Here is a 26,370-nt window from a genome sequence, read left to right on the forward strand (position 1 = left end):
CAGTTATTGCAGAGTCGACCAAATGCGAATCTGGTTGATAAGTTGACAATGACGGCGTTGCCAATATGACGTCACAGAGTCGATTCCGTCACACCTCGGTAAAGTCCGTCATTGCAAGCTGAGCTTGACTCGCGAAAATATTGTCTGGCAGTGTCTACGGGAAGCTGCACGGCATGAATAGGCTTATGCGGAGCTGTATTTCTGATGTGGAGAACTTTCAAAATTCCATCCGACAGTTAAAAGGGGACTCGGGCTGAAGAGGGCAGACCAGGGTCAACTTGCGAATTACATGATTTTTTAGAAAGATAATTGAATGTTTGATAAGATTATGTTTTGGATTATGCATTTTTACGAGAATGCATCAAAACATGTCAATTGTCACCTCAAGTTCAGATATATATGAAAAAGGGCATCTTGCAAAGATTTATGATAACTTTCAGTCATTATGTGCCTGTCCTGTCATGTTAATACTATGTGCTTTCAAAATGCTCTTAATCAGCAATGGGTCTTCAGCAACCCATGCTTGCCGTAAAAGGTGATTATGCTTGTCGTAAAAGGCGACTAACAGGATCGGGTGGTCAGGCTCGCTGGCAGTGACTTGGTTTCAGCATGTCATCGATACCAATTTCGTGGATCGATACTCATGGCATTAATCACTGGATTTTCTGGTCCAGACTCGATTATTTACAGACCGCCGTCATATATTATAGCTGCAATATTGCTGAGTGCGGCGTTAAACAACAAACAAACAAATTTAAGGAGTCTACCTTAGGGCAGTGGACCTAAATCAAGACAAACCCTTTTGTATGGGATCCAAAATTATTTGTTTGTGGGCCCATTTGGCCTTAATGTTGGCGCATGTTGCTTACTAATATTTATGGGGTTGGTGGCTTATTCCTCTGTGCGGAAAAAGTCAGGGTAATTTGGCACTTTGCGATACTGAACGGGTCGTGGGTCAAATATGACGTACAGTTCACTGTTGCATAAATCAAAGTCAGTCGCCTTAATGGGACTGCCTTTATAGGGTTTACTTTTATGGAATGTTTGCAATCTTTGTGTACATGTTTCTTCTGTTACTACATCACCAGTTGTTGAAAATTTATGCACAGCATATAAAACTGCACAAATGTGTTTGCAATGTCCTGATGGACACACTCACACTGCCCCTCCACAACTGAACCATCATCATCAATTGCAATATCAACTTTGTAAGTCACATGCTTCTTCATTTCAGCACGGCACTCGGACTTCAGGAAACAAATGTTACCATGCTTTGAAAACGAACAATTTTCAAAAACCTACTGGTGAACAGATTCTTTGAACTTGAACCAAGTTTCTTCTGAAATGGCTGTATGTAATTGTTTTTAGCTTCATGTGCTAAGAAAGGAAGATGACTGTCACCATTTACATCCCTACGTGTCATTTCGAACTCAACTTCAAGTTCTGTCTCTCTCCCAAAATTGCAGTTGCGATCATAGCTCTCGAGTCTGAAAAAAACATTTGAAATGAATAACTGTAAAAGAAAAAACCTGATTGAAAAAAATAACTGTAAAATATATGGACTATTAAATGAAGTTTTAAGCACACAAGTGACATAGTTTCCATTTTGTCAAAAATTACAATTATTTTAGGGACAGATTCCTGTAACTCCAAAGTCAACAATTCAGTATTTCTGTCAGTAAGGAAGCTTAAGACATCTCTGCATGTGTTATCGATACTAAGACTTGACTTTTGTAAAGTAATAATATGTTTACTTTCACTACAGTAATTGTATATAATTTGTTGTTGAAAACAAACAACACATATAATAATATGGATATGAATATTAACACAAGGATAAGACATTGTGTCACAAAATAAAAATACATGCAGTGAATAAGGATTCTAGATATGTTTGTCTTCAACGGGAATTAAACCGATGTCTAAAGATTACTCTGTTAGACTACAATTCAAAAGCTTCATTACATCTAATTTCAAAATTAAAAAACACACTGTTATTATGCACATCAAAGTAAAACCTGTCATACTTGTGAAGAAATAATAAATGTGTGAACCTTAATAATAAATGGGTGAAACGATACAGGAAGGTCTCACCACAATACATAAGGTCACAGACCCGTGAAGATTCCGGGGTAGAATAGGTCTTCAGCAACCCATGCTTGTCGTAAAAGGCGACTAACGGGATCGGGTGGTCAGGCTCGCTGACTTGGTTGATGCATGTCATCGATCCCAATTGTGTGGATCGATGTTCATGATATTAATCACTGGATTGTCTGGTCCAGACTCGATTATTTACAGACCGCCGTCATATAGCTGGAATATTGCTGAGTGCGGCGTAAAACATCAAACAAACAAACCAACATAAGATCACATATCATACGTATCATGTTATGCATTTTTATGTCAAATTGGGTGAAAACGTCTTGACGAAATATTTCAGAGCAGGTTCAAAAAGAAAAGCTACCTGTAGACACATGTTCATAGCGGCTATTTTTAGTTTGTTTGTTTGTTTGTTGTTTAACGCCGCACTCAGCAATATTCTAGCTATATGACGGCGGTCTGTAAATAATCTAGTCTGGACCAGACAATCCAGTGATTGATATCATGAGCATCGATCCACGCAATTGGGATACGATGACATGCATCAACTAAGTCAGCGAGTCTGACCACCCTATCCCGTTAGTCTACATTTTTCTGGAAAAGATCATTGTGAAAAGTTGTGTTAACTTACCTTATATCAAATAAGAAAATGAAAAGGCAGAGTGAGATGAATTTGACGTCGCGCTGGAAACTCGTGAAGATCCGGGGTAGAATAGGTCTTCAGCAACCCATGCTTGTCGTAAAAGGCGACTATGCTTCTCGTAAGAGGCGGCTAACGGGATCGGGTGGTCAGGCTCGCTGACACCAACCATGTCATCGATCCCAATTGCGTGGATCGATGACATGAATGTCAATCACTGGATTGTCTGGTCCAAACTCGATTATTTACAGACCGCCGTCATACAGCTGGAATATTACCGAGTGCGGCGTAAAACAACAAACCAACCGGTATTGACCCCTGGCCCGAGCGAGATGTATAGACACTCTCGTCGTTAACATAGTATGAGTGAGTGAGTGAGACAATATTTCGGCCATATCGTGACTTTCAAAGTTTGTACATAATAAATACACGTAAACTATAAAAACCTGTCAACAAGGGACAGTCAAATAACTAGACTTATCACAGATTATAATTTAAAACTAGCATGGAACCATAAAAATACATCACCAGACAGAACAATATATTATAAAAAAAGAGCTATAGATCGCCAACAACTGAAGGTAGATCGTCTCACTAGGGACCATGGGGACTTACAGTACCTTTGCTACCTGCATGGACCCCGTTGGCGACGATAAGGAAATTTAGGCGAATTTTAAAAGAACACACATTATACGATTAAAACTATGATAGGAATAACGTATTTCGAATGATAAAACATACTTTGACATGAACACGGATATAATATCCCCTATGTATTTCTACTAGATCATATATTGATAAATGGCATCCTGCGTTGTACGTTTCGCCATCTGTTCTATAATACTGTATAAAAGGCGTTAAGTGTAGTTTCAGTCAGTTGGCGTTGTCTGGAAGACGTGGAAGGCAGTCATGGGGCATATTGTGTTGCTGATGCTGGTGGTTGCTGCTCTCATGGTGGAGGGTGAGTGAGGGGATAAATCCTACTAGTGTTAGCATTGGATCACAACTTATCAGATAGAATAAATTACTTCATGTTTTAATTTTCTTTAAATGGTATTTGTTATCTTTACTTTTGTACTTTACAAATAATTAATTAATTTCTCATGGAGTGAGTGAGTAAGCTCACAATGCCAATTTTTCAGCCATATGGTGACTTGAACAAGAACTTGCCATGGGAGTACCCAATTGCGTGGATCGTCTGGTCCAGACTCGACTATTTACAGTCCGCCGTCATATTGCTGGAATATTGCTGAGTGCGGCGTAAAACAACTAATGCGTGAATCGATGCTCGTGATATCAATCACTGGATTGTCTGGTCCAGACTCGATTTATTTACAGACCGCCGTCATATAACTGCAATATTGCAGAGTGCGGATTTAAACAACCAACCAACAAACCTGTTTTGAGTAATCAAAACTTAAACAATATTCGCAGTAATTTAATTGTAGAATCATCTCATATTCCTTCGACAGTGAAGTCTTTCGAAGTCTCACAGTATGCCACACGAGTTAAATGACTTGGCTATTGTCATGGTTGTGAATCCAAAATTTTGACCGATTATTATTTGGGTGTGTAAGCATCATATAAACTGCATTAATTTAGCCTTTACTCGTACTAACAACATGACAACGTTAACGTAAAACATGATATTTGTTTGAAACCAAGTATGACAATAAAGTTTGAAGAAGGATTTACAAAGCAATCTTTCAACTCAAAAATACTTATTTATCACCAAAGTATTGGAAGAATCAGGCAACCAAGACAGCAAGAGGCTGTTCAAAAACTGACCCTTAAATGAATCTAGACTATACCCTAGTGTACATTACTTATAGTCAAGGTCAGTCTTTCAATTAGTAACGTCAGTGAAACCGTATATTGTCTGAATCTAATTATAGTGAGAAGCTGTCACTAGATTGACATATGGATGTTTACTTATTACCTGGACTGAAACAGCTTGGGCGGTAGTGTTTCATTCCGGGATTATGGGTTAAAGTACATGAACATCAACTTTATCGGTTTGCATGGATTTTCAAGATTTACCGCTTGGGCGGTAGTGTTTCATTCCGGGATTATGGGTTAAAAGTACATGAACATCAACTTTATCGGTTTGCATGGGTTTTCAAGATTTATTGGCAATGGAAATAAAAAATTACAGTTTAAATAAAGTATGCTATGAAGTATATAGCTATATAAATCGATAAGTCTTAAGAGTTTGTGTTTTTGCTGCAGGGTCATTCGCGGGGCATAACTTCATTGTTCAGTCGGTAAGTGGAACGATTGAGTGAGTGAGTGAGTTGGGTTTAACGCCGCTTTTAACAGTATTCCAGTTATATCACGGCGTGTCAGCTTAATGTGGGAGGAAAGCCCGAAGTGATGCAGGTCTCAGACGTTTACCACTTCGGTGAAACCCACGAGCACGGGTATGGTGATAACAAACCTTGAAACATAATCGGGGCGAACCGGGATTCGAACCCACAATCATAGGTTTCTGGCGTGCCCAAGGGACGCAACTCTGCACAGCGAATCGCGGCGCCTTAGACGACTGGGCTACCCGTGACGCCGGAACGGTTGAGAAGCGCACATGTACATGTGAGTGAGCTGATGTTATCGTCGCTCTTATCAGTATTTCAGTTATCTAACGGCGTGTGCATATACCCCTGCTCATAATTACTGTCGCACCCTAGATATAAGGGTCATAGTGAGTGAGTATGGTTCTACGCCGCTTTTAGAAATATTCCAGCAATATCACGGCAGGGGACACCAGAAATGCTTCACACATTGTACCCATGTCGGGAATCGAACCCGGGTCTCCTGCGTGACGAGCGAACGCTTTAACCACTAGGCTACCCGACCGCCCCTACAAGGCTCATAGAATTAGGTGGCAATAATTATGAGCATGGGAATATATAAGGTCAACGGCAGAGAATAATCCGTCACGATTTTCAGCCGACACAGATTCCATTGTGCGCAGGGGAGCTGCTTGACCAATCCGTATCATAGTGCTGTGTAACATACAATCTTATGTTGAACCTGCATACTGTAGAGTCTCTATGTCAAAGAGTAACACGCATTATGTGTGTGATTGTTTGTTTGTTGATTAACGCCGCACTCAACAATATTTCAGCTATATGATAGCTGTCTGTAAATAACACCAGACAATCATATGATTGACGTCATGAACATCGATCTATGCACTTGGGCCACGTTGACTACTTGCATCAACCCAAGTCTGCGGAGATTCGGGGAGGAATAGGTCTTCAGCATCTCATGCTTGCTGTAAAAGGCGACAATGCTTGTCTGAAGAGGCGACTAACGGGATCAGGTGGGCTGGCTGGTTGACTTGGTTGATGCATGTTATCGATCTTAATTGCGTGGATCGATGCTCATGATGTCAGTCACTGGATTGTCTGGTCCCGATTCGATGACTTACAGACTGATTACTTACAGACTGCGGTGCTTGACAATAAATGAATAATAATTACAAATAATGAAATTATGATTATGAATTTCAAGAAAAACTTATAATACTATTAAGAGAAATCATTTAGTCTCTCTCATTCCTCGGAATCACTTGACTTTCTTATAACGTACAACAGCTATATAAATGCAATAATCTACACGACTTTAAACCCCATTTCACTAACCTTTCAACTGATATCAATGTTTCTCCTAGGGCTGCGACCCTGCCTTCCTTGCCAGAGACGCTCACTACACCCTGTGTCTGGTGGACATTGGGACAGAGGCCCCCCTGTCAGCCGCGGACAAACAAGCCATAGTGGACACGCACAACACATACAGAGCCAATGTGTCACCAACTGCCACCAATATGGTTAAACTGGTCAGTGAATGAATATACTCCTTGTAATTAGGACGATGAGTGAGGGTTGTTTACAATAAAACACTGCATGCAGAATAAACCATGAGGGGTGCATCCCCGAGTGTTTTATTCTCCATTGAATGCTTTGTTGTAGGATAAACATTGACCTCGAGTCGTTTATTTCTTGTATGAGAGTTCAACTTTGTGTACTGTACACAAAGTTGAAATCCCATACAAGAACTTAACAGTCTCTTTAAGGATCTTGATCAAATGTACAAGCGTTAGAAATATTTACCTGGGTTTAATTAATGATGACTTCCTGAATACAATCCGGCCTCGGCAATATCGGTCAAGTTCATTTTATGAACAGGGGTGTTAATTTTGATATTCTCAAACTTTTCACGTTGATTATCTGACTGTACCTTTTCTATTAATACCGATTGTCATATATCGCCCACGTACGGATGTCATCGTTCGGCCATTGCGTTTATCTGCGCTGCCGAGCTAAATCTGTGGGGAACAACTCACAAGACACGCCCCTTTCAAAAATAACGTCGTCCAATTTACCAAGCCATGAAGTGGCGAGCGCATGTTCGAATCGTCAGAAATTCAATAATGTTTTGTCGTGAAATAAACCACGCTTCATTTATGACCCGTGAAGATTCCGGGGTAGAATAGGTCTCACAGCAACCCATATTTGCCGTAAAAGGTGACTATGCTTGTCGTAAAAGGCGACTAACGGGATCGGGTGGTTAGGCTCGTTGACTTGGTTGATGCATGCCATCGATCCCAATTGCCTGGATCGATGCTCATGATATCAATCACAGGATTGTCTGGTCCCGACTCGATTATTTTACAGACCGCCGTCATATTGCTGGAATATTGCTGAGTGCGGCGTTAAACAACAAATCAACCAACCTTGGCGATTTATCGCGTTGCTATCTTATATGGTCCCAAATACAGTAAACTACGGTTATAACGAACTCAAAGGGACCACTAATTTTATTTCGTTATAACCGTATTTCGTTATAAGCATATGTACAACAAATGGCCGGGACTAAAAGTTCGTTATATCGGTCATTTCGTTATAAGCCTATTCGTTATAACCGTAGTTTACTGTACTTCCTTATACAGTGGTTGATAGCATGAGCAACCATGTCATGGTCCGATGTTTATGCCTTGGCATTCATTTCCAACTAGGAAAGGGTCAAGGCCATTTTAGAAACAATTATCTTTTGAAAAGAAAATTAAGGCCATATAAAATTTATAATGATTTCAACACTCAAATAAATATAATGCTTCTCCAAATCAATTACTGATTGTCATGACAATATTATTTGTATAATGAATGTGAGCGCGTGCTGCAATCTGGTTGAAAAGCGTTGTCAAATGTAATTTGTAAAATAATTATAATATAATGCAATTTTCCAAGGAATTAAACATAAATGAGGCATTTCAAATTTATGTTAATATTGTATATATATTCAATGCATTATTTTATATTTTTTCTCATTACATAAGAGATATTCTGACTGATTAAAATTGTTGAGTAGTTGATATCCATTGGGAATCTATTGAACAATTGTTTCCCTTAATTAATGACAAATGCTCAGATAAACGGCAAAAGAGTATTCGATTGAATAGAACTCGTTGAGCGCAACAATTAAGGCAGGAGACAGTATATGTAATTTGTCAGTTCTAAAATCATATCACAGGCATAACTGCAACCACTTTTCATGACCCTCTTTATCTATATTTAACCTGCCGGGCAAAAGAAAGGATACACCCATGTTTGATGGTGGCTAAAATGAAACAAACAGGAAATGTTTATTCGATGGTGATGTATTTGATGCGGGTATCATAGTTGTGTTTTTAACCAAAGGTTTGCAGTGTTTCGGCGAATGTTTTCAGCTAGTAACGTTTTGATAACGTTTGTAAATGTTTGGTCAAATTCATTTTCAAGTGTATACTTTCTTTTGTATTTATTTAGGTTGTATAGGTAGTCATAGCAACTTTTAAACGTATACTTGTTGGATATAAGATGGGTGTGAAGATAAGCCACTATTGCCACAAACTGATGCGTGTTAAACCATACCTTAACGACAACCATCGTCCGATCATGCAAGTTCGTGTTAATCAGTGGACCCGCAAACTGATGAAAAAATAGTAATACTATCATTATTGGTTCAAACCTTAAAATAATCGTCACCAAATCTGGAGACATTTTTTAGGTTAAAGTACCGTAAAAATATTGCCCCCCTGTGTGACACGTAATCCTATCATAATCAATGTAACTAACATCAACCAGTGTTTTTAAACCAACTCATTGATGAGTATTTTTTAATATTGGCTAGCATTGTGCACAACCACCAGTGGCTAAAGCTATGACGTAAATCCTGCCGGGGTATCATGGAGGAAGCAGAGGTACTGTAAGTCCCCATGATCCCCAGCGAGGTGGCCTAGCTTTGGTTACTGGTGGCCTATAGCCCGTGTTTTAAAACTGTATATATAATATCGTTATGCTCGAATATGTTTCATGAATTGTTTCTAAATATAGTATGCTCAAATATGTTTTACAACTTGTTTTTAAACAAAACTTTGCATAAATGACTAAATTGTAAATATATTAACTTGGTCTCGTCGCTATATGGCTGAGATTATGCCGATGCGACGTTAAATTTTAACTCACTCACTTATTCGGTTTTTAGTGTGATGCCATTTTTATAAAATATGGACAGGATAATTCTCATCTTGCAATATCAAACTCACTAGTTCACTACCACAGCACCAATGCAGGATGTAACTATATGTAATCATCCTCGTAGTATTTTCATTGCTGTAGGGGAACATAATATTGTAACCGGTTCCACTTTTGGTATGCGCTTTTACTAACATTAAGCTGTAGACAGAAGTCAAGTCTAAGAGAACTGGTACCTCCACCGCTGAAGAATTCGGTCTTTGCTGAGGGATTGAAAATATTTAGAATAGTTCTGATTTAATGGAGTTCTATTGTTTTGGGAGAGCGTTCTTATCAGTCGCAAGTTTGGGATTACAATAGTTAAGAATATATATTTTTACACAGTATTCAGTGAACCGCAGTATCAATAATGACGTACAATCAATGATATGTTAATTCTAATCAATATATAACATGGTTAACTAAAACATGCAAATTAAGTGCCCTGAATGTTTATATTTTGTTTATTTATTAAACACATAATTTAAAGTACAAATTTTATAAATGAATTTAGATTAAATTCATGTATAAATTGTGAACTTTCATCTGTCGTAATATCAATATGAAATTTGGTATGTCAGTCTTGTTGATTCCGGGTAAAACGTGGTGAATGTTGCCATTCATGATAGAAAATAAACCGTTCTTGGGTGATATATTCCATCTTGCAATTGATTGACTACAAAATAGTTTGGTTGCAGGTATGGGACGACGAGCTGGCGGTCTATGCTGGGAAATGGGCCCGTCAGTGTTATATGGGCCATGACTCCTACTCTGCAAGATCAGTTCCAAGTATGCCCATTGCTCCATACATGGCTATCCCTGGTTTGAACAAGGAGTGGTAATAGGGGTTTCGCACGGCAGAAAGTGCAGCTATGTTTCTTGGTGAAAGTGAGTGAGTTTGGTTTAACGCCGCTTTTAACAGTATTCCAGTTATCTCGGCGTGTCACCTTAACGTGGGAGGAAAGCCCGAAGTGATGCAGGTCCCAGACGTTTACAACTTCGGTGAGACCCACGAGCACGGGTATGGTGCTGACAAACCTAGAAACATAATCGGAGTGAACCGGGATTCGAACCAACAATCATAGGTTTCTAGCGTGCCCAAGAGACGCAACTCTGCACAGCGAATCGCGGCGCCTTAGACGACTGGGCCACCCGTGCCCCCGATCGTCAAAATAAGCAAACAATATTTCAGATGTATTTGTTATTCATTTGGGAACAAACTTGAATAGTTTTAAATATAAATTCGCAGTATACGTAATATGAGTGATAACAGCGACCCACCCTCCAAAAATCACTGGGAATTTATCGAAAAACAATAGACTGTTCAAGAATATGCTTGAATAAAATAATTATGCTTCAGACTGCTAAAAAAGACATTGTTGCCACAAAAATACATTGTTTCAAGATGATTTTTAAAAACAAATATCCAGGCTCATAGCCCAGAATATCAGGTGAGGTGAAATGGGGTTTTACGTCGCGTCCAAGATTACTGCACTTATATAGCGACATGCGTGCATGTGTGTGTTTGTGGTTGCTTGTACTAGTCCGGACTGTTGCCGATTTATAGTGCTAGCTCACTGAGATACCATGCCGCAGTTTAACAGGAATACTCCACTCAGATAAGTATACTGACTCCGAGCCGACCAGTCCTTGTTTAAGCCCCTTAATGCCGAGCGCCAGACAGGGTAACAACAAGTACCATCTTTTAACGTCTTTTGGTATGACACCCTAGGGGGTCGAACCCCGGACCTTCCGCTCTCCGGGCGGACGCTCTACCACTAGACCACGTAGGTGGTTACCCAGAATATCAAATAGCCGGTCCCTTAGCAGGCCATCGCGGTGGAATTGCTGACAACGCAGTTTCAACACGCTGATGCAGCACATTTAATTCCTAGGTATGCCTGGAGTCTCCATCGGTCAGAACATCGCTGCCGGGTACAAGTCGGTGATGAAGGGAGTCGACGGGTGGCACTCGGAGGTGGACTTCTTTGAACACGGCGTCGGTCCTACTGAACCAGGAAAGGTTGTTGGTCACTACACCCAGGTAACGTGGTCAGATGGTATGGCCATCGACTAGCGCTTAGTATCTGAATATATAATTTGGATATAGAAACAAGCAACTCGGCGCCCGAGTGACATGGGAGATTGAACCTGGTGACTTCTAGACTTGCTTCATTTATGACTATAGCATTATAATAAGGGCTGGGTGGAAGAGAGAAAAATATGCTTGAGAGACTGAGACAGGTATTGATACAGAATCATAAGGGACCCACCATTGAGCATATTTTCGAGAGATGGTTAAGCATGGGAATTTGGTAGACAGAATATTTTAATATTTTCATTCACCGCTTCAAAACACGTAATTTTGTTCAACAACACATTTCTTTTAGGAATTCAAGCATGTCAAGCGAAAACTTTCTTTGTTGAGGACAAATTATTTGTTTCCATTTTGGGGAAACAAATTATTTTTTTCAACAAAAAAACCCTCTCTCGAATGGTAAAAATTATTGGTCCCTGAAATTATGTAGCCAGACATAAACCGGGATTTTAATACAAATACATTATGCCACTTCTGATCCGTAAGACATATTCACATCAACACAATGGGTGGTAATGTGAGTAAATATGGTTTTACGCCGCTTTCAGCAATATTACAGCAATATCACGGCGGGGGACACCAGAAATGGGCTTCACACATTGTACCCATGTCGGGAATCAAACCCGGGTCTTCAGCGTGACGAGCAAACGCTTTAACCACGAGGCTTCCCGACCGCCCCCGGTGGTAATGTGAACATGTGAGTGTGCTTGCTCGTTCATGGGATTTCATTTTGATATTAACTCTGAAAATGTTGCACATTCCCACAGTGGACATATTTTTACATGTTCAGGTTGTAGGATACAGAGCCATTCGCATCGGGTGTGGAGAAGCCATCTGTCCCAACAAGTATGGCCGCTACCAGGTGTGCAACTATGCGATGGGGTGAGTCATCGTTGGAGAAGTAGTTGTCGAAGGAGCAGTCGATATCGTAGTGAAAGAACCCAATCTCATTAAAATCAGACCTTAGTTCTCGCTACCGTTAAACAAAGATCTGAAGACATCCCATTAGGGGTCACGTCAGAACGACCTTTCATCCGACCAATCAGAGCGTCACTTACCAGATCATGAAAGTGACAGTCGGAATGTGATTTCTTATCATACAACCTCGAAAACATTAACACGGGATATTCCGAACGATAGTTACGGGTTTAACGACTGAATCCATACAATCTAGACCATCTATTAGCCATTCTAGAATGTTCTTTTGTTCAGGTTTCAAATTTGTAATCGAGAATTTGTCAAAATATGTTTCGAAGCGTAGTCGCCAATTTGAAATTAGTGCCGTAAAGCACGAGAAAGCTGCCTTCTGATTGGTCAATCCATTGGTCGGTCAAAGTTCGCGCAAGGTCGGTCTGAAGTGACCCGTAATGGGATGTCCTCAGATCTTTGTTTAGCTGTAGCGAGAACTAAGATCTGTTTTTAATGAGATTGTGAAAGAACCTGGCTACTGCTGAAGATGATGCTCCTGTTTGCAATTGGCCGACTGTTTGCAGTTTGGGTTTCCGTCAGTCGTGGCATGTTGTCACTGTTCACATATTGTAAGATTGTGATGGCATGCAAATGAAAACCCAACGTTTTTATAGCTCTACAAGTGATATTGCACGTGCATGTCATGTTGGTATGTTTCGGCGCCAGGCTCTTACGTGGTTGTATCGTTGCGATTTTTCCATCTTGTCACCAGATTTCTGCAGTACCTCATTTCTTCCACACAAATCAATCCCAATCCATGCAGACATGACCAATTATTCATTTTTGGTATTAATTTTGTCAGATATTTACGATTTTATTACTTTTGCGTTTCTTCTTGTTGAAGAGTATACATAACAGTGACAATCACATGAGTATGTCTTCGTTCTTTAAGCAGGACAGTAGTTTATAGGGCGTCCTTTTTTGACACCCCACCCCATCCTCCACTCTTGGCATCCGGTATGCCCCACATTTTGTCTTGGCGTCCATTTCAAGAACACTTCAGTCACATCAGTGTACACAACTGGTACAAGGAAATTAAACTGGGATTTCCACATACATTGCATGACCATGCGCGCTCATAAGCTAAGAAATATTTTTTATTGATTTGTCGTTCTTTGCAAGACAATAAAATACGAAAAATATATTTCAAAGTTAAACTATTAGCATCCACGTCATCCGAAATACCACCAACAGGGCTCGTCTTCCGGTGAACCGAACGGGGGTTGGCACCGCGGACCTATAGTACCAGTTTTCACCAAACGTAAACACCGACTTACCTGCATCATTTCGGGAATTACTCCCTCATTAAGCTGACACGCTGCGATATGACTGAAATACAGTTTCGGTTGGCGTTAAGACAAACTCATCATCTCGTTCTGACAGCAACACTGCTACTTATTGTTATTGCAGACAAATGTCATCAGACATTAAAACTCCTTTCGAGAAGGGTGCGTCCTGCAGTAAATGCCCTGTCGGCAAGTGTTCAGACAACCTGTGTGGTGAGTACTCACTCTTCACGTGGACTTGTACAAAGATGTCTAATGTTTGTTGTTTAACGCCGCACTGAGCAATATTCCAGCTATATGACGGCGGTCTGTAAATCATCGGGTCTGGACCAGACAATCCAGTGATTGGCAACATGAGCATCGATCCTCGCAAATAATTGGTTTGTTTGTTGTTTAACGCCGCACTCAGCAATATTCCAGCTATATGACGGCGGTCTGTAAATAATCGAATCTGGACCAGACAATCCAGTGATTGATATTATGAGCATCGATCCACGCAATTGGGATCGATGACATGCATCAACCAAGTCAGCGAGCCTGACCACCCGATCCAGTTAGTCGCCTTTTACGGCAAGCATGGGTTGCTGAAGACCTATTCTACCCCGGAATCTTCACGGGTCCCTCGCAAATGAGATACGTTTACATGCATCAACCAAGTCAGCGAGCCTGACCACCCGATCCCGTTTGTCGCCTTTTACGACAAGCATAGTCGCCTTTTGCGGCAAGTATGGGTTGCTGAAGACCTATTCTGCCCCGGGTCTTCACGGGTCAGATTTCTTATGAAACTTGAATGGAGATCATTCAACCAACATAAAAAGTACGAGCAATGCTGACTGCTGATTTAAGAGGGATACATTTCATTACAAAACATTACCTCGTCGGTTTCCTGGTCCCCACCAACCTTTGCTTGACGTAAGAAGCAGCCAAATGGATCGGGTGGTCAGGCTCGGCGACTTCGTTGAGGGGGTGTCATCGTCCCCCGATGTTTGTTGTTTTTTAGCGCCGCACTCAGCAATATTCCAGCTGTATGACGGCGGTCTGTAAAATAATCGAGTCTGGACCAGACAACCCAGTGATTGACATCATGATCATCGGTCTACGCAATTTGGATCGATGACATGCATCAACCAAGTAAGCGAGCCTGACCACCCGATCCCGTTAGTCGCCTTTTACGACAAGCATAGTCGCCTTTAACGGCAAGCATGGGTTGCTGAAGACCTATTCTACCACGGAATCTTCACGGGGCGTCCCCCGATGATATGGTTTTATATAATTGTTTCTCACAATATCAATCACTTGATTGTCTGGCACACACTCGATTCTATACATGTCGTCGTCTTAGCTGGAATATTGGGGAAAAAATACCTCTAAACTGAATGCCAAACAACAATGTACTGTAAATCGTAAAATTAATGCGTCTCCAAAAGAATGCGACCGCTGGCCCCTACTGCGACTCAATATGTGAGTGAGTGAGTGAGTATGGTTTTACGCCGCTTTTAGCAATATTCCAGCAATATCACAGCGGGGGACACCAGAAATGGGCTTCACACATTGTACCCATGTCGGGAATCGAACCCGGGTCTTCGGCGTGACGAGCGAACGCTTTAACCACTAGGCTACCCGACCGCCCCTGACTACTCTGGATCACCCTCTGAATATCCTTCTTAGCTCCAGTCATTCTGGTCTTCCATACAAACCAAAAACACATACAATGTAATTTCATTCAAGATATATGTTTGTTTGTTTGTTGTTTAACGCCGCACTCAGCAATATTACAACTATATGACGGTAGTCTGTAAATAATCGAGTCTGGACCTGACAATCCAGTGATTGAGAATCGATCCACGCAATTGGGAAACGATGACATGCATCAACCTTGTCAGCGAGCCTGACCACCCGATCCCGTCAGTCGCCTCTTACGACAAGCATAGTCGCCTATTACGGCAAGCATGGGTTGCTGAAGACCTATTCCACCCCGGATCTTCACGGGTAAGTTCCTTAACACACGCAAGAGTTGACTGATATGGGGATCAGGTGGTAGAACTGCGTTACTTAGCGGATCGGCTGTCATCGTATAACGTTTACGTGAATTGTTGCTCATGACTTTAACCACTGGTTTTTCCTGGTCCAGATTTTATTATTTACAGTCCGTACTCAGCCCGTACCATTCCTCAGTATATAATATGTGCTGACTGCGGCGTAAAGCAAATTTCTACGGAAACCTTTTAGGGCCATGTGTTTTTTTATTTTTTTCGATACTATCTTGAAATTTCAAGATACAGAAATTGAAATTGGAATACAAGATACTATCTTGAAATTTCAACTTATTATCTGGAAATTTCAACTTATTATCTGGAAATTTCAACTTCTGTATCTTAAAATTTCAAGATAGTATCTTGAAATTTCAACTTAGGATCTTGAAATTTCAAGATAGTATCGAACATTTTTTTTTAAAAACAAATGGCCCTAAAAGGCTTCCGTAAGTTTCCCTCACTCAAGTCAGTTTGCAGACTGTGGCGGCAAGCTGTGTCTGAACGGCGGATCTCTGGACACGAGCACGTGCTCGTGCACATGCATGGGCACCTGGACGGGAGACACGTGCAGTAAAGGTACGTGATAAGATCAATCCTAGAAAAAAATCATTCATACGATTGTTATGAAACGATTTCATGGTGTTTTACCCACCAGCAGATTCTGCGGGGACATCGCTGTCAGCATGTCCGTCCGGTTCTTTCCCAGAACTAAAAAATCATTCACAATATTCAAATTCACTCGTACTGCCGTGTTTCAACGTGTACTGAACAACAAAAGTTCCTGTGACATTGAATTAGATTTAATGCAAAGTTATGTTTTTTACCAAATCTGAAACAATTTCGGTTTGCAACAGATAAAAGACTCCTCCTGTAAGTGTTCAAATGGTTTAATTTGCCATACTGACTTCAGAAAATGCGTGATTTCATAAAAACAACTACACATGAACATGCCAAAATGTCAATTTACAAATCAAAAGCGTGTGTGTCCACCTCTGGTTGCGAAGCAAGCAACACATCTTCGTCTCATGGAATGGACCAGGCGTCGCACAAAGTCCTGTGGGATATCCGTCCATATCTGCTGGAGCATGTTTCGAAGTTCCAGTGTCTGTGGAACACGTGGTTGACGTCGAAGTCGCCGATCCATCTCATCCCACATGTGCTCGATTGGTGACAGATCAGGGGAGCGTACCGACCAGGGGATGACATTCACGTTGTTTTGTTGAAGAGAGGCCGGGCGTTGTCATGTTGAAAGGTAATACCTGGGCCATAACGACGCAAAAACGGTAGAACAACTGGGCCGATGATCTCGTCGCGGTAGCGCTGTCCATTGAGATTTCCCTCTACCACTATCAAACGGGTCCTCTGTCTTGCTGTAATCCCACCCCATACCATAACGCTGTCGCCCCCGAACCGATCTTCTTCAATGACACAATGATTGACGTTACGTTCACCTCGACGTCGGTACACTCGAATCAGTCCATCGCTGTGGCTGAGGTGAAAAGGAGACTCGTCAGTGAATAGAATAGGACGTCTGGTGGGTCTTCTGGCGACAATCCCTGCACATCTGAGGCGACGACGTACGGTTTGTGAAGATATTCGTCGAAGGCCAGGGATGCTTCTTGCAGTCACTGTTGCTGGCTGGAATCGATTTCGTAAGTGTGTTGTTCAAATCCAGTTGTCTTGTCGATTATTGGTTACGCGTGGCCTGCCACTCCGAGGATGGTCTCTGACTGCATTCGTCTGTTGCCAACGTTGCCATAAACACCAAATGATGTTTCTGTGGACGTTAAATTGTCGTGCAACATCACATTGACTCGATCCTGCTTCAAGCATACCAATGGCTCGCAGACGCTCATTTTCGGACAAGCGTGGCATTTCATAGTGTTGAAAAATTGCGTAATTTTTTTTTTCTGAGTGGTTATTGTCAGCACGATGCTAAACAATGCATATTGAATCCCGTTAACGCACATGTTTTTCTACCCATTCTTGGGAAGTGAAATGCATGGGGCTTGCATAAAAGTCAACTTTTGCATGGAATGCATTATTTTCTGTAGCAGTTGCGTTTTTCTAACTTGAGTCCATACATGTACTACAATATAGAAAACCAAACTTTACTTGTTTGAAAAATACACTAAAATATTGGTGTCACGGGAACTTTTGTTGTTGAGCATATTTTAAGTCAATATTTCGCCAATGTGAAGTGAGAATCACAGAATAAGTCAAATTGTCAAACATTGGGCGTAATATACCAAACAAAAAGTGAATTAATTCAAATATTACGACAGGTTGCACATTGCTTCCGGCAAAAGCGAATGTGGGAACTACCGTAAACTATGACGTCATCGTAACCTCGTGTATGACATCAATGGAATGTCGCTGAACATTAGGAATTGAATGAAATACGAAAATGGGAACGTTCTTATCCATTTGCTACGATATAAGCACACTATGGGGAATGCACCTTATTATACCCTGGGTTTAGTTGCTGATTTCGCCTCTCTTTATTGCGTTTCATTTAACCAAATGTAAGCCCATGGCTTAAACACGAAAAAGGACAAAATCATGAAAGGAAAAATGAATAACCCAAGTTTACTGAAGCAATGTTCACAAATGGAATGAGAGAGCAACTCTTTAACATCAGACATGATTTTCTTCTTCAATTTTAAGACCGCCTACGTGGTCTTGTGGTAGAGCGTCCGCCCGGAAAGCGGAAGGTCCGGGGTTCGATCCCCGGCCGCGTCATACCAAAAGACGTTAAAAGATGGTACTTGTTGTTACCCTGTCTGGCGCTGGGCATTAAGGTGCTAAAACAATGACTGGTCGGCTCCGAGTCAGTATACTGTGTCTGAGTGGGGTATTCATGTTAAACTGCGGCATGGTATCTTAGTGAGCTAGTACTATAAATCGGCATCAGTCCGGACTAGTACAAGCAACCACACACACACGTGCATGCACGTCGCTACATAAGCGCAATAATCTTGGACGCGACGTTAAACCCAATTTCACCTCACCTCACCTCACCTCACCTCATCTCACCTCCTAAAAATTATCAGGAGTCAAGAACACATACAAACTTAAATTGACAGGTGGCCCAGTCGTCTAAGGCACCGCGATTCGCCGTGCCTTCGATTCGCCAGAAACCTATGATTCTGGATTCGAATCCCGGTTCGCCCCGATTATGTTTCTATGTGTGTCAGCACCATACCCGTGCTCGTGGGTTTCACCAAAGTGGTAAACGTCTGGAACCTACATCATTTCGGGCTTACCTCACACATTAATGTGACACGCCGCTATATAACTGGAATACTGTAAAAAGCGGCGTTAAACCCAACTCGCTCACTCACTCACTTAATCCGGACGATTTCGGACGAAGGATTTATGACGTTGAGCTCGTTGTGGTCTCGAGCAGATTGTGTTGCACGTGCGAACATGACACGGCGTTGGTCGAGTCTACTTCTGTACAGGGGAACAAGGATATGAAGTAAGCTGTTTAACACGATATCTGTCGTTCTTTCTCAAGTATTTTGACATTTTTGTCGTTGTTTATCATCTAGATAACACACATTTCGGTTATACTTGTACTAGTAAACGCTCGAGAGGAGGAATAAAGTCTTTCTTCCTCTCGCCTCTCTCCTCTCTCCCCTGGGGTCCGAGTCCCATAACCAACTGGTCACGTTATCAACACTGGTTGCATTGCCTCGAAATACCAGTGGATAATGTGCCCAGCTTGCGTTATTATTGCACATATCCCACACAGATTCGCTGACACTGGTTTCCAAACATTCAGACAATTTGTGCCTAATATATTAATTTTGCAGATGTGACCTTTTCCAGATTGTAAAGGCATGGCGTGTCTCAATGGAGGGACTCTCGACGGAAACACCTGCTCCTGCACGTGCCCTGACACGTGGGAGGGAAACACGTGCAGTAAAAGTATGTTGAAAACAAAGCAAGAGTGGGTGAGTGAGTGAGTTGGGTTTAACGCCGCTTTGAACAGTGTTCCAGTTATATCACGGCATGTCAGCTTAATTTGGGAGGAAAGCCCGAAACGATGCAGGTCTCAGACGTTTACCACTTCGGTGAAACCCACGAGCACGGGTATGATGCTGACAAACCTAGAAACATAATCGGGTCGAACCGGGATTCGAATCCACAATCATAGGTTTCTGGCGTGCCCAAGGGACGCAACTCTGCACAGCGAACCGCGGCGCCTTAGACGAATGGCCACCCGTGCCCCCGAAAACAAAGCAAGAGAATGAGTTTATTGATAGGCATTACTTAGAAGTTGACGCATGACAAAGTAGACACAATTTATGGATAACAACTTCTTTAATACTGTTAATCGTCTACTGTTAATCCTCCACCTACTATATATGTTCTGTACAATATTCCTCATTCAGCCTTGCTTGTCAACGGTATAAGGATCTATACCGAAACGTCGCCTTTACGGCATTAAAGAAGTTGTTATCCATAAATTGTGTCTACTTTGTCAAAGCAAGAGAATATAAAAAAAAGTAAAAAGTAACTGACTGCATGAGAACAATATATACCATTATTTTAATATTCCTTAAGCATTAAGCAAACATAAGTTTGCATTCAAATAATTAAACATTCTTTTGGCGAGTTGAATTAAAATTTTTATCCACTTAGAAAATATTTGTCTTCGCTTAATTTTCGGAATACTTTCAGCACAATTTCGACAAGCGATGGCAGCGACCACGTTTTCGAAACACTGGTATTGATTTTGTGAAACGTTCTCTGATTGTACTAATGATGTGTGAGATAGTTCATTCATATTTTAGCACAGAAAAGTAGGCTTGAAATGGATAGGGTGAAAACTAGGCTTCGCTATTGGGTAGTGAACAGGCTTAGTTCAGGAAGAGACCGCCTCCGTGGTCTAGTGGTAGAGCGTCCGCCCGGAGAGCGGAAGGTCCGGGGTTCGATTCAACTCACTCTGTCTTTTCATTTTCGTATTTGATAAAAGGTAAGTTATACTTTTCACAATGATCTTTTTTTATATTTTCCAGAAAAATGTAAAGTGGACCTGGGCCGGTGTGACAGTGTACCGTTAGCACATTGTGATTATGCACCCATCGTGAGACGTTTCTGTCCAAGAAAATGTGGCCTGTGCTGAAAAGTGGAGGATGCATTTGCTCGGAGATGTGCCCGTTAAGCGCCGAATAAAAATGTGTATCTTTGTGAGCCTAAAGGTTTTGTATATTGTGGAAATTGCAGTGTATTGATGTGTCCTGGCAGTGTCCGATGCCACTACAACCGGATGAGGACCGCCTCCGTGGTCTAGTGGTAGAGCGTCCGCCCGGAGAGCGGAAGGTCCGGGGTTCGATCCCGGACCGCGTCATACCAAAAGACGTTAAAAGATGGTACTTGTTGTTTCCCTGTCTGGCGCTCGACATGAAGGGGCTAAAACAAGGACTGGTCGGCATCAGTCCGGACTAGTACAAGCAGCCACACAAACACACACAAACGTACATACACGTCGCTATATAAGTGCAATAACCTTGGACGCGACGTTAAACCCCATTTCACCTCATCTGTTTTGCTGGTTGTGCACGCTTATGAATGTAGGTCACAACCCGATGAGATAAAAGCGACGAAATCCTTTCCATAATCATATATTAATTAATGTCTCATTATACGATTCCTACTTTATGACGTGTTTATGAATCACTATCAAATAGTGATGATACCCAGTTTTCACGAAAATATGAGCGTATATCCTGCCCCACTGCAGCTGGTGGAATCCGTCACAATCACATGCAAAGGAAATTCAATTATTCACCTGAAAAAAACCATGGTGACATGTAGTACAAGTCTAATTGCATCGGATATCATTTTTTAAACTGATGCGTCATATTTGGGATGTCCTCCCCATGTCAACGAATAAACGTTTTGAAAGCTTAACAAATTTCAGCCTTGAATGGTGTTACTCTGATCGAACAAACCCGTGAAGATCCGGGTTAGAATAGGTCTTCAGCAACCCATGCTTGTCGTAAAAGGCGACTTACGGGATCGGGTGGATATAGTATCTCCCGCGTCCCTCCTCAGAGAATGGATGTTTAGTTTTCATCTTAATTTTTCCACATCCTACAAGATGTAGTGTTTTTAATGATATATGACCGGATATCGCTGTCAAGCCCTACAGGACTTACAGATCGCGGAACACCAAGGGTCAAATACTTCCACCATAAAATTAAACACGCAAAATCGGCAACCATCTTGCAAGAATTGCGACTTTTAGTATCTCCCGCCCCGCCCCCCCCCCCCCCCCCCCCCCCCCCCTCGCAGACGGGATATCTATCTATGGATGTAATTTTGTCATATACTTGAGGATATAATCTTTTTAATGATATATAGCACGACATCATCGACCAAATCGTACATCAGTTATAAATAGCTGAACATATAGGTTTCAGACACTTGAAAATTGACTGATATAGTCGGCAACTGTAAAGAATTGAGACTTTTAGTATCTCCCGACCCCAGATACTTGCACACGTGAAATTTGACTGAAAAAATGTGACTGTGTGGGGCAACCATCAAGAATGCTACTCTGAGTATCTCATGCAGTATCTCAGAGGCAGTCGGGTAGCCTAGTGGTTAAAGCCTTCGCTCGTCATGCTGAAGACCCGGGTTCGATTCTCGACATGGGTACAATGTGTGAGGCCAATTTCTGGTGTTCCCCGCCGTGATATTGCGGGAATACTGCTAAAAGCGGCGTAAAACCCTACTCACTCACTCACTCATGTACACCAGCCAGCTCGCAGTCGGGATATTGATCTATCTTCGTAAATTCCCCACATTCTACCAGACGACAAAATTTACCCTAGTCGAGCTCAGCCTGCGATGACGGACTTTACCGAGATGTGACGGAATCGCCTCTGTGACGTCATAATGGCAACGCCGCCATTGCTTGCGTAGCAACCAGATTTACATTTGGTCAAGTCTGATAGCTCTGCCAAAATTGTCTTTTTCCTTTTTTTACAAGCATGAATGAGATTCACCTTCCAGATTTCCATCATCTTCAGAACGAGGGGGAACTGTAAGTAGATTTTTTTAATTCTTATATTGTACGTAGCGTGATGGAATCTCCAAATTAAATGTAACGGACGTTCTCGTTGCTAGGTCGCCATTTTGGACCCTGATTTCAAAGGGTATACCGAAGTGCATATGCCAATTTCAGCGATCCCTCAAACAAAATTGCCCCATGCCGTTCCCGTTTTCAGACAGTATTAAGTATATTGGAAATCGCCGACAATATCATAGTGTGGCACGAGGTCATATAATACATTTTCGCCCCAAAACATGCCAATCCTGAGGACCACAATTCGCGCTACTTTAGGCTAAATTTCCCCTGTCTTTTGCCAGTTTACAAAGAGTTGTTACTGTCTGTTTACAGCATCAACCCTTCTCGTTTCTGGTTTGAACTAATCACTTCCCGGATCGACATCAATCATTCGTACGCCGAGAGGCTGCTCAGCTGGTGTGAAGATTGTAAAGGCAAGCTTGACACTGTCAGTCAAGACGGTAAGCATGCGATTACTTATTTAGATTAACCCTTTGACTTTAAAGTTCCTGTAATGTTGCTTTTAGCTATCATTTTGGTCTATTATCGACTTTGTTGAATGTCTGCATCGCGTTTTGGCTAATACTTTTGCGTTTTTGGTTTTTAGCATGTTCCGAGAGTTATGAGATTCGTCATCTTCTGGACTGCTACCTGAAATCGTCCGAACAGGAGGCTAACCATATTCTCACCGTGTCACGTGATCTTACCGGCCAGAACGGATCCATCCGATCTCTAAAAAAGTGAGAAAACTTATTGCATCTGTCGATGGTACTCCCGTGTGACTTCTGACTGTCTCGTTTTGAGTGAATGATTTATAAAATGGACAGTAAGGTATTCATGGTTGTTGGTGGTTATGTTTTCAGACTGACGTCTACTAACAGGAGAGGCGTGTCATCTGAGCACAAGGACCTGAGCCGGGAACTTCTGTCCCTGACTGAGAGACACATGGTGTGCCTCAAACATCTCCAGGACGTGAAGGAGGTAAGTTGTTGTGGCGACTGCCTTCAGGATGAAGCGTTAATCATAATTTGTTTTGTATTCTCAATGCCATACACATAATCGTATGTTCATCAAAGTAGAATACAACAAGTTGGATGTTTTCTCCTTCTTGGCAGAACGGAATAATGGCCATGACTGCCTCTCACAATTATGAACGGAGAATAAGCGAGTTGAAGGCTGAGCTGGAGAAGGTGGGGGAGAAGTCTAAGAGATCCCGGCCCAGCATGGTAGAGAAGAAAGTTCGGACTCTGGAGTCCAAGCTGTTTAAATACGACCAGAAGAAGAGGACCCACAGAATCCATTACGAACGGCTATTGAAGGAGGAGAGTGAGCTTGTGAACAAGCTGAGAAAGGTGTGCATTTGAAAATAGGGGAGCTTACTTCTGTGTCTCCTGCCATTCCTACCCATTCTTGTGTTTGGTTCCTCTGTGTTAGAACTCTTTATCTTAATCTTGATTAACCTTCTTTCTCTATTTAAGTTAACTCTTCCCCTTACCGACACAAACAAACCCAAAACTACACAATGACATGCAAAACACAAATATCCGCTCTTGTTCATGTCTGTCTTTCGATATCTTGCCCTCATCTGTTTTCGTGCATGTTTCTGTCATTCTCCTGTTACTTTTTGTTTTTCCTTCTGTCATTTCTCTATCAATTCCCTGTTTTGTTTGTCCCCTCTCTCCGCCCACCCAGACCTCTGACCATGCATGTCAAGAAGCATGTGCCCTGCAGAAGAGTCAGTTGGAGTCCTTGGTCTCCAGTCTCAGAGACTTTGTTGTCAAGACGTGCTCGTCTGACAACGCTGACAGGTACAGCAGTAGCATTGGCTTAACTGTGTCACGGTGTATTGTTCTGAAGTTCTGATGCCCTCTCTCTCTCTCTCTCTCTCTCTCTCTCTCTCTCTCTCTTTCTCTCTCGTTTATAAGAGAGCTACAATCGTCGCATCAGTGTGTTATACGCAGTTTTATCCTTTCTGATTATATTTTAAGTTAATCTTAAGGTCAGCTGTATTCCCTTTGCATAGCTTTGTTAGCTATCCTCTGTTTTGTTTGAAAAATGATAGGATTTTCTGTTGCTGCAGGACCAACTTCCTAAAGTCAGCTATAGATGACATAGCTGTCGATGACATTGTCAATGCCACCTGTGATGTGACCTCACGGAAATATGTCTTCCCGGATGTTCAGGGTTGGCATCAGAAATTTGGCTTCTTGGAGAAAATTCCAACCTCGTTTATCCGAGCATCTGATGTGGTCATTAGACGAGATCTGAAGAAAGGCCTGACTGAGGAGAACTGCCTGGCACAAGAAGTCATGTCAGCCATGGGCCAGCCAGTTCACAGGCGCAGATGCTGGATCTCGAAGTCTAGGACCAAGAATGGTGACGACGGTGACATCAATAACAATGAGACTGTTGCTGGTAAATAGAGCCTTACGTTATATCCCTCTCTGTGATAATGCTTTGTGTTGCCCGAAACTGTGGCTTGTGCAAACAATGTGGTAGAGTTCAATTAATAGGATGTATTGGAAGATGTAGACCTTCATCAAATGCCCGTGTCGTTCTTCAGCTGCAGTGGAGGACGACATTAAATACATGGAGGACGTTTATGTGCGAGTTGTCCGCCCCTTCAAGCCCACCCACCCTGAGCACCTCCAGCTGAATCTAGGTGAGTGTTCCCACCCAGCAGTGCCTGCAACACTCATGGGTCGGATGTAGGAGCGCCTATAGTTGCACATGGATGACCTTGCATGGATGCTGCATGTGTGAGGTTAAGCCTAAGTGGTCCTACTCTTTATGAGCAGAAGTAGAGCGAATGATTACTGGAAAAATGTTGATGATATTTGTATTTTTTTATACTTGTGTGGTTCTCTTGGGTTATGGTGTTACTTTTGTTTCTTGCAGGCATGCGCATCAAGCAAAAGTTCCCAATGGATGTGAGGGGCATGTCCTTTGGGTGGTGCCGGAGTGGGCTTGTCGGCCGTAACAAACAGTATGGCTTCTACCCTGCTGACCACGTGATTCTGGAGACATAGACTATTTGTTTCCTCTGCTTTAAACCATAATCCATCTTGACTGTATATATTGTAAAAATGTTTTCATGTAAATACATATTGATAACTGTGTACACATTTTGTCGGCTTCGTTATTTTGTTCCTTCCTTGGGTCTGACATAGACGAGGAGGCAACATCAGAACTGTAGAGGCAGGCTGAGAATATCCATCTTGGATGATGAGTGGGCCTCAGAGCACAGTTACCTCCCACCCCACTGAGGTTTACCATGAACCGGAAGGAAATTAAGATAATATAGTGCCTTGTTTAAATGGGCTGTTCAGTCCGTGCCAATGTTTTTAGTGTGACTTGGGATAGCTTAAATGTAAGATTAGACATTGTTGTTTGTCGCAAATCTTTCGTTAGCCACAGCCTTTGCAAGGGTATTGATTCCAGCTTCCCATGACTTGACCCCAAGTTGAAAACCACTATGTGTGTTTCGGCTCGAAATATCCGGTGAACATTGTTGACAGTTGTTACTGCCAAATTTGACTGGAGTAGCCAGGCCGATACGTTGCGTTATAAGTGACAAGTGGCAGGTTGGTCAGCATGCAACAGGAG

The 26,370-nt window shown here is 42.0% G+C and overlaps 2 protein-coding genes across 3 annotated transcripts; both read left to right on the forward strand.

Annotated features, from left to right (window-relative positions):
- Nucleotides 1–3,332: 3,332 nt before the first annotated feature.
- Nucleotides 3,333–20,877, forward strand: LOC124116985 (cysteine-rich venom protein ENH2-like). Of its 2 annotated transcripts, XM_046478650.2 has the most exons (10): nt 3,598–3,701; nt 4,970–5,004; nt 6,414–6,578; nt 9,993–10,083; nt 11,190–11,338; nt 12,183–12,274; nt 13,772–13,860; nt 16,158–16,256; nt 19,515–19,613; nt 20,708–20,877. In XM_046478650.2, the coding sequence occupies exons 1-10, from the start codon at nt 3,650–3,652 to the stop codon at nt 20,812–20,814; spliced, it is 978 nt and encodes a 325-aa protein (XP_046334606.2). In that variant the 5' UTR covers nt 3,598–3,649; the 3' UTR covers nt 20,815–20,877. The 2 variants fall into 2 exon arrangements, with proteins under 2 accessions (XP_048257554.1, XP_046334606.2); XM_048401597.1 differs by lacking the exon at nt 19,515–19,613 and having other exon boundaries at nt 3,333–3,701.
- A 1,686-nt stretch (nt 20,878–22,563) lies between these two features.
- LOC124116982 lies at nt 22,564–25,885 on the forward strand. Its single transcript, XM_046478648.2, has 9 exons — nt 22,564–22,740; nt 23,098–23,225; nt 23,372–23,504; nt 23,628–23,745; nt 23,880–24,116; nt 24,457–24,572; nt 24,845–25,179; nt 25,328–25,426; nt 25,663–25,885. Exons 1-9 carry the CDS (start codon nt 22,688–22,690, stop codon nt 25,791–25,793), a joined length of 1,350 nt encoding a protein of 449 aa, XP_046334604.1. The 5' UTR covers nt 22,564–22,687; the 3' UTR covers nt 25,794–25,885.
- Nucleotides 25,886–26,370: the final 485 nt, after the last annotated feature.

The sequence above is a fragment of the Haliotis rufescens genome, unplaced genomic scaffold (genome assembly GCF_023055435.1).
Source record: "Haliotis rufescens isolate VD_foot unplaced genomic scaffold, xgHalRufe1.0.p SCAF_23, whole genome shotgun sequence".
In the NCBI taxonomy this organism is placed as follows: domain Eukaryota; kingdom Metazoa; phylum Mollusca; class Gastropoda; order Lepetellida; family Haliotidae; genus Haliotis; species Haliotis rufescens.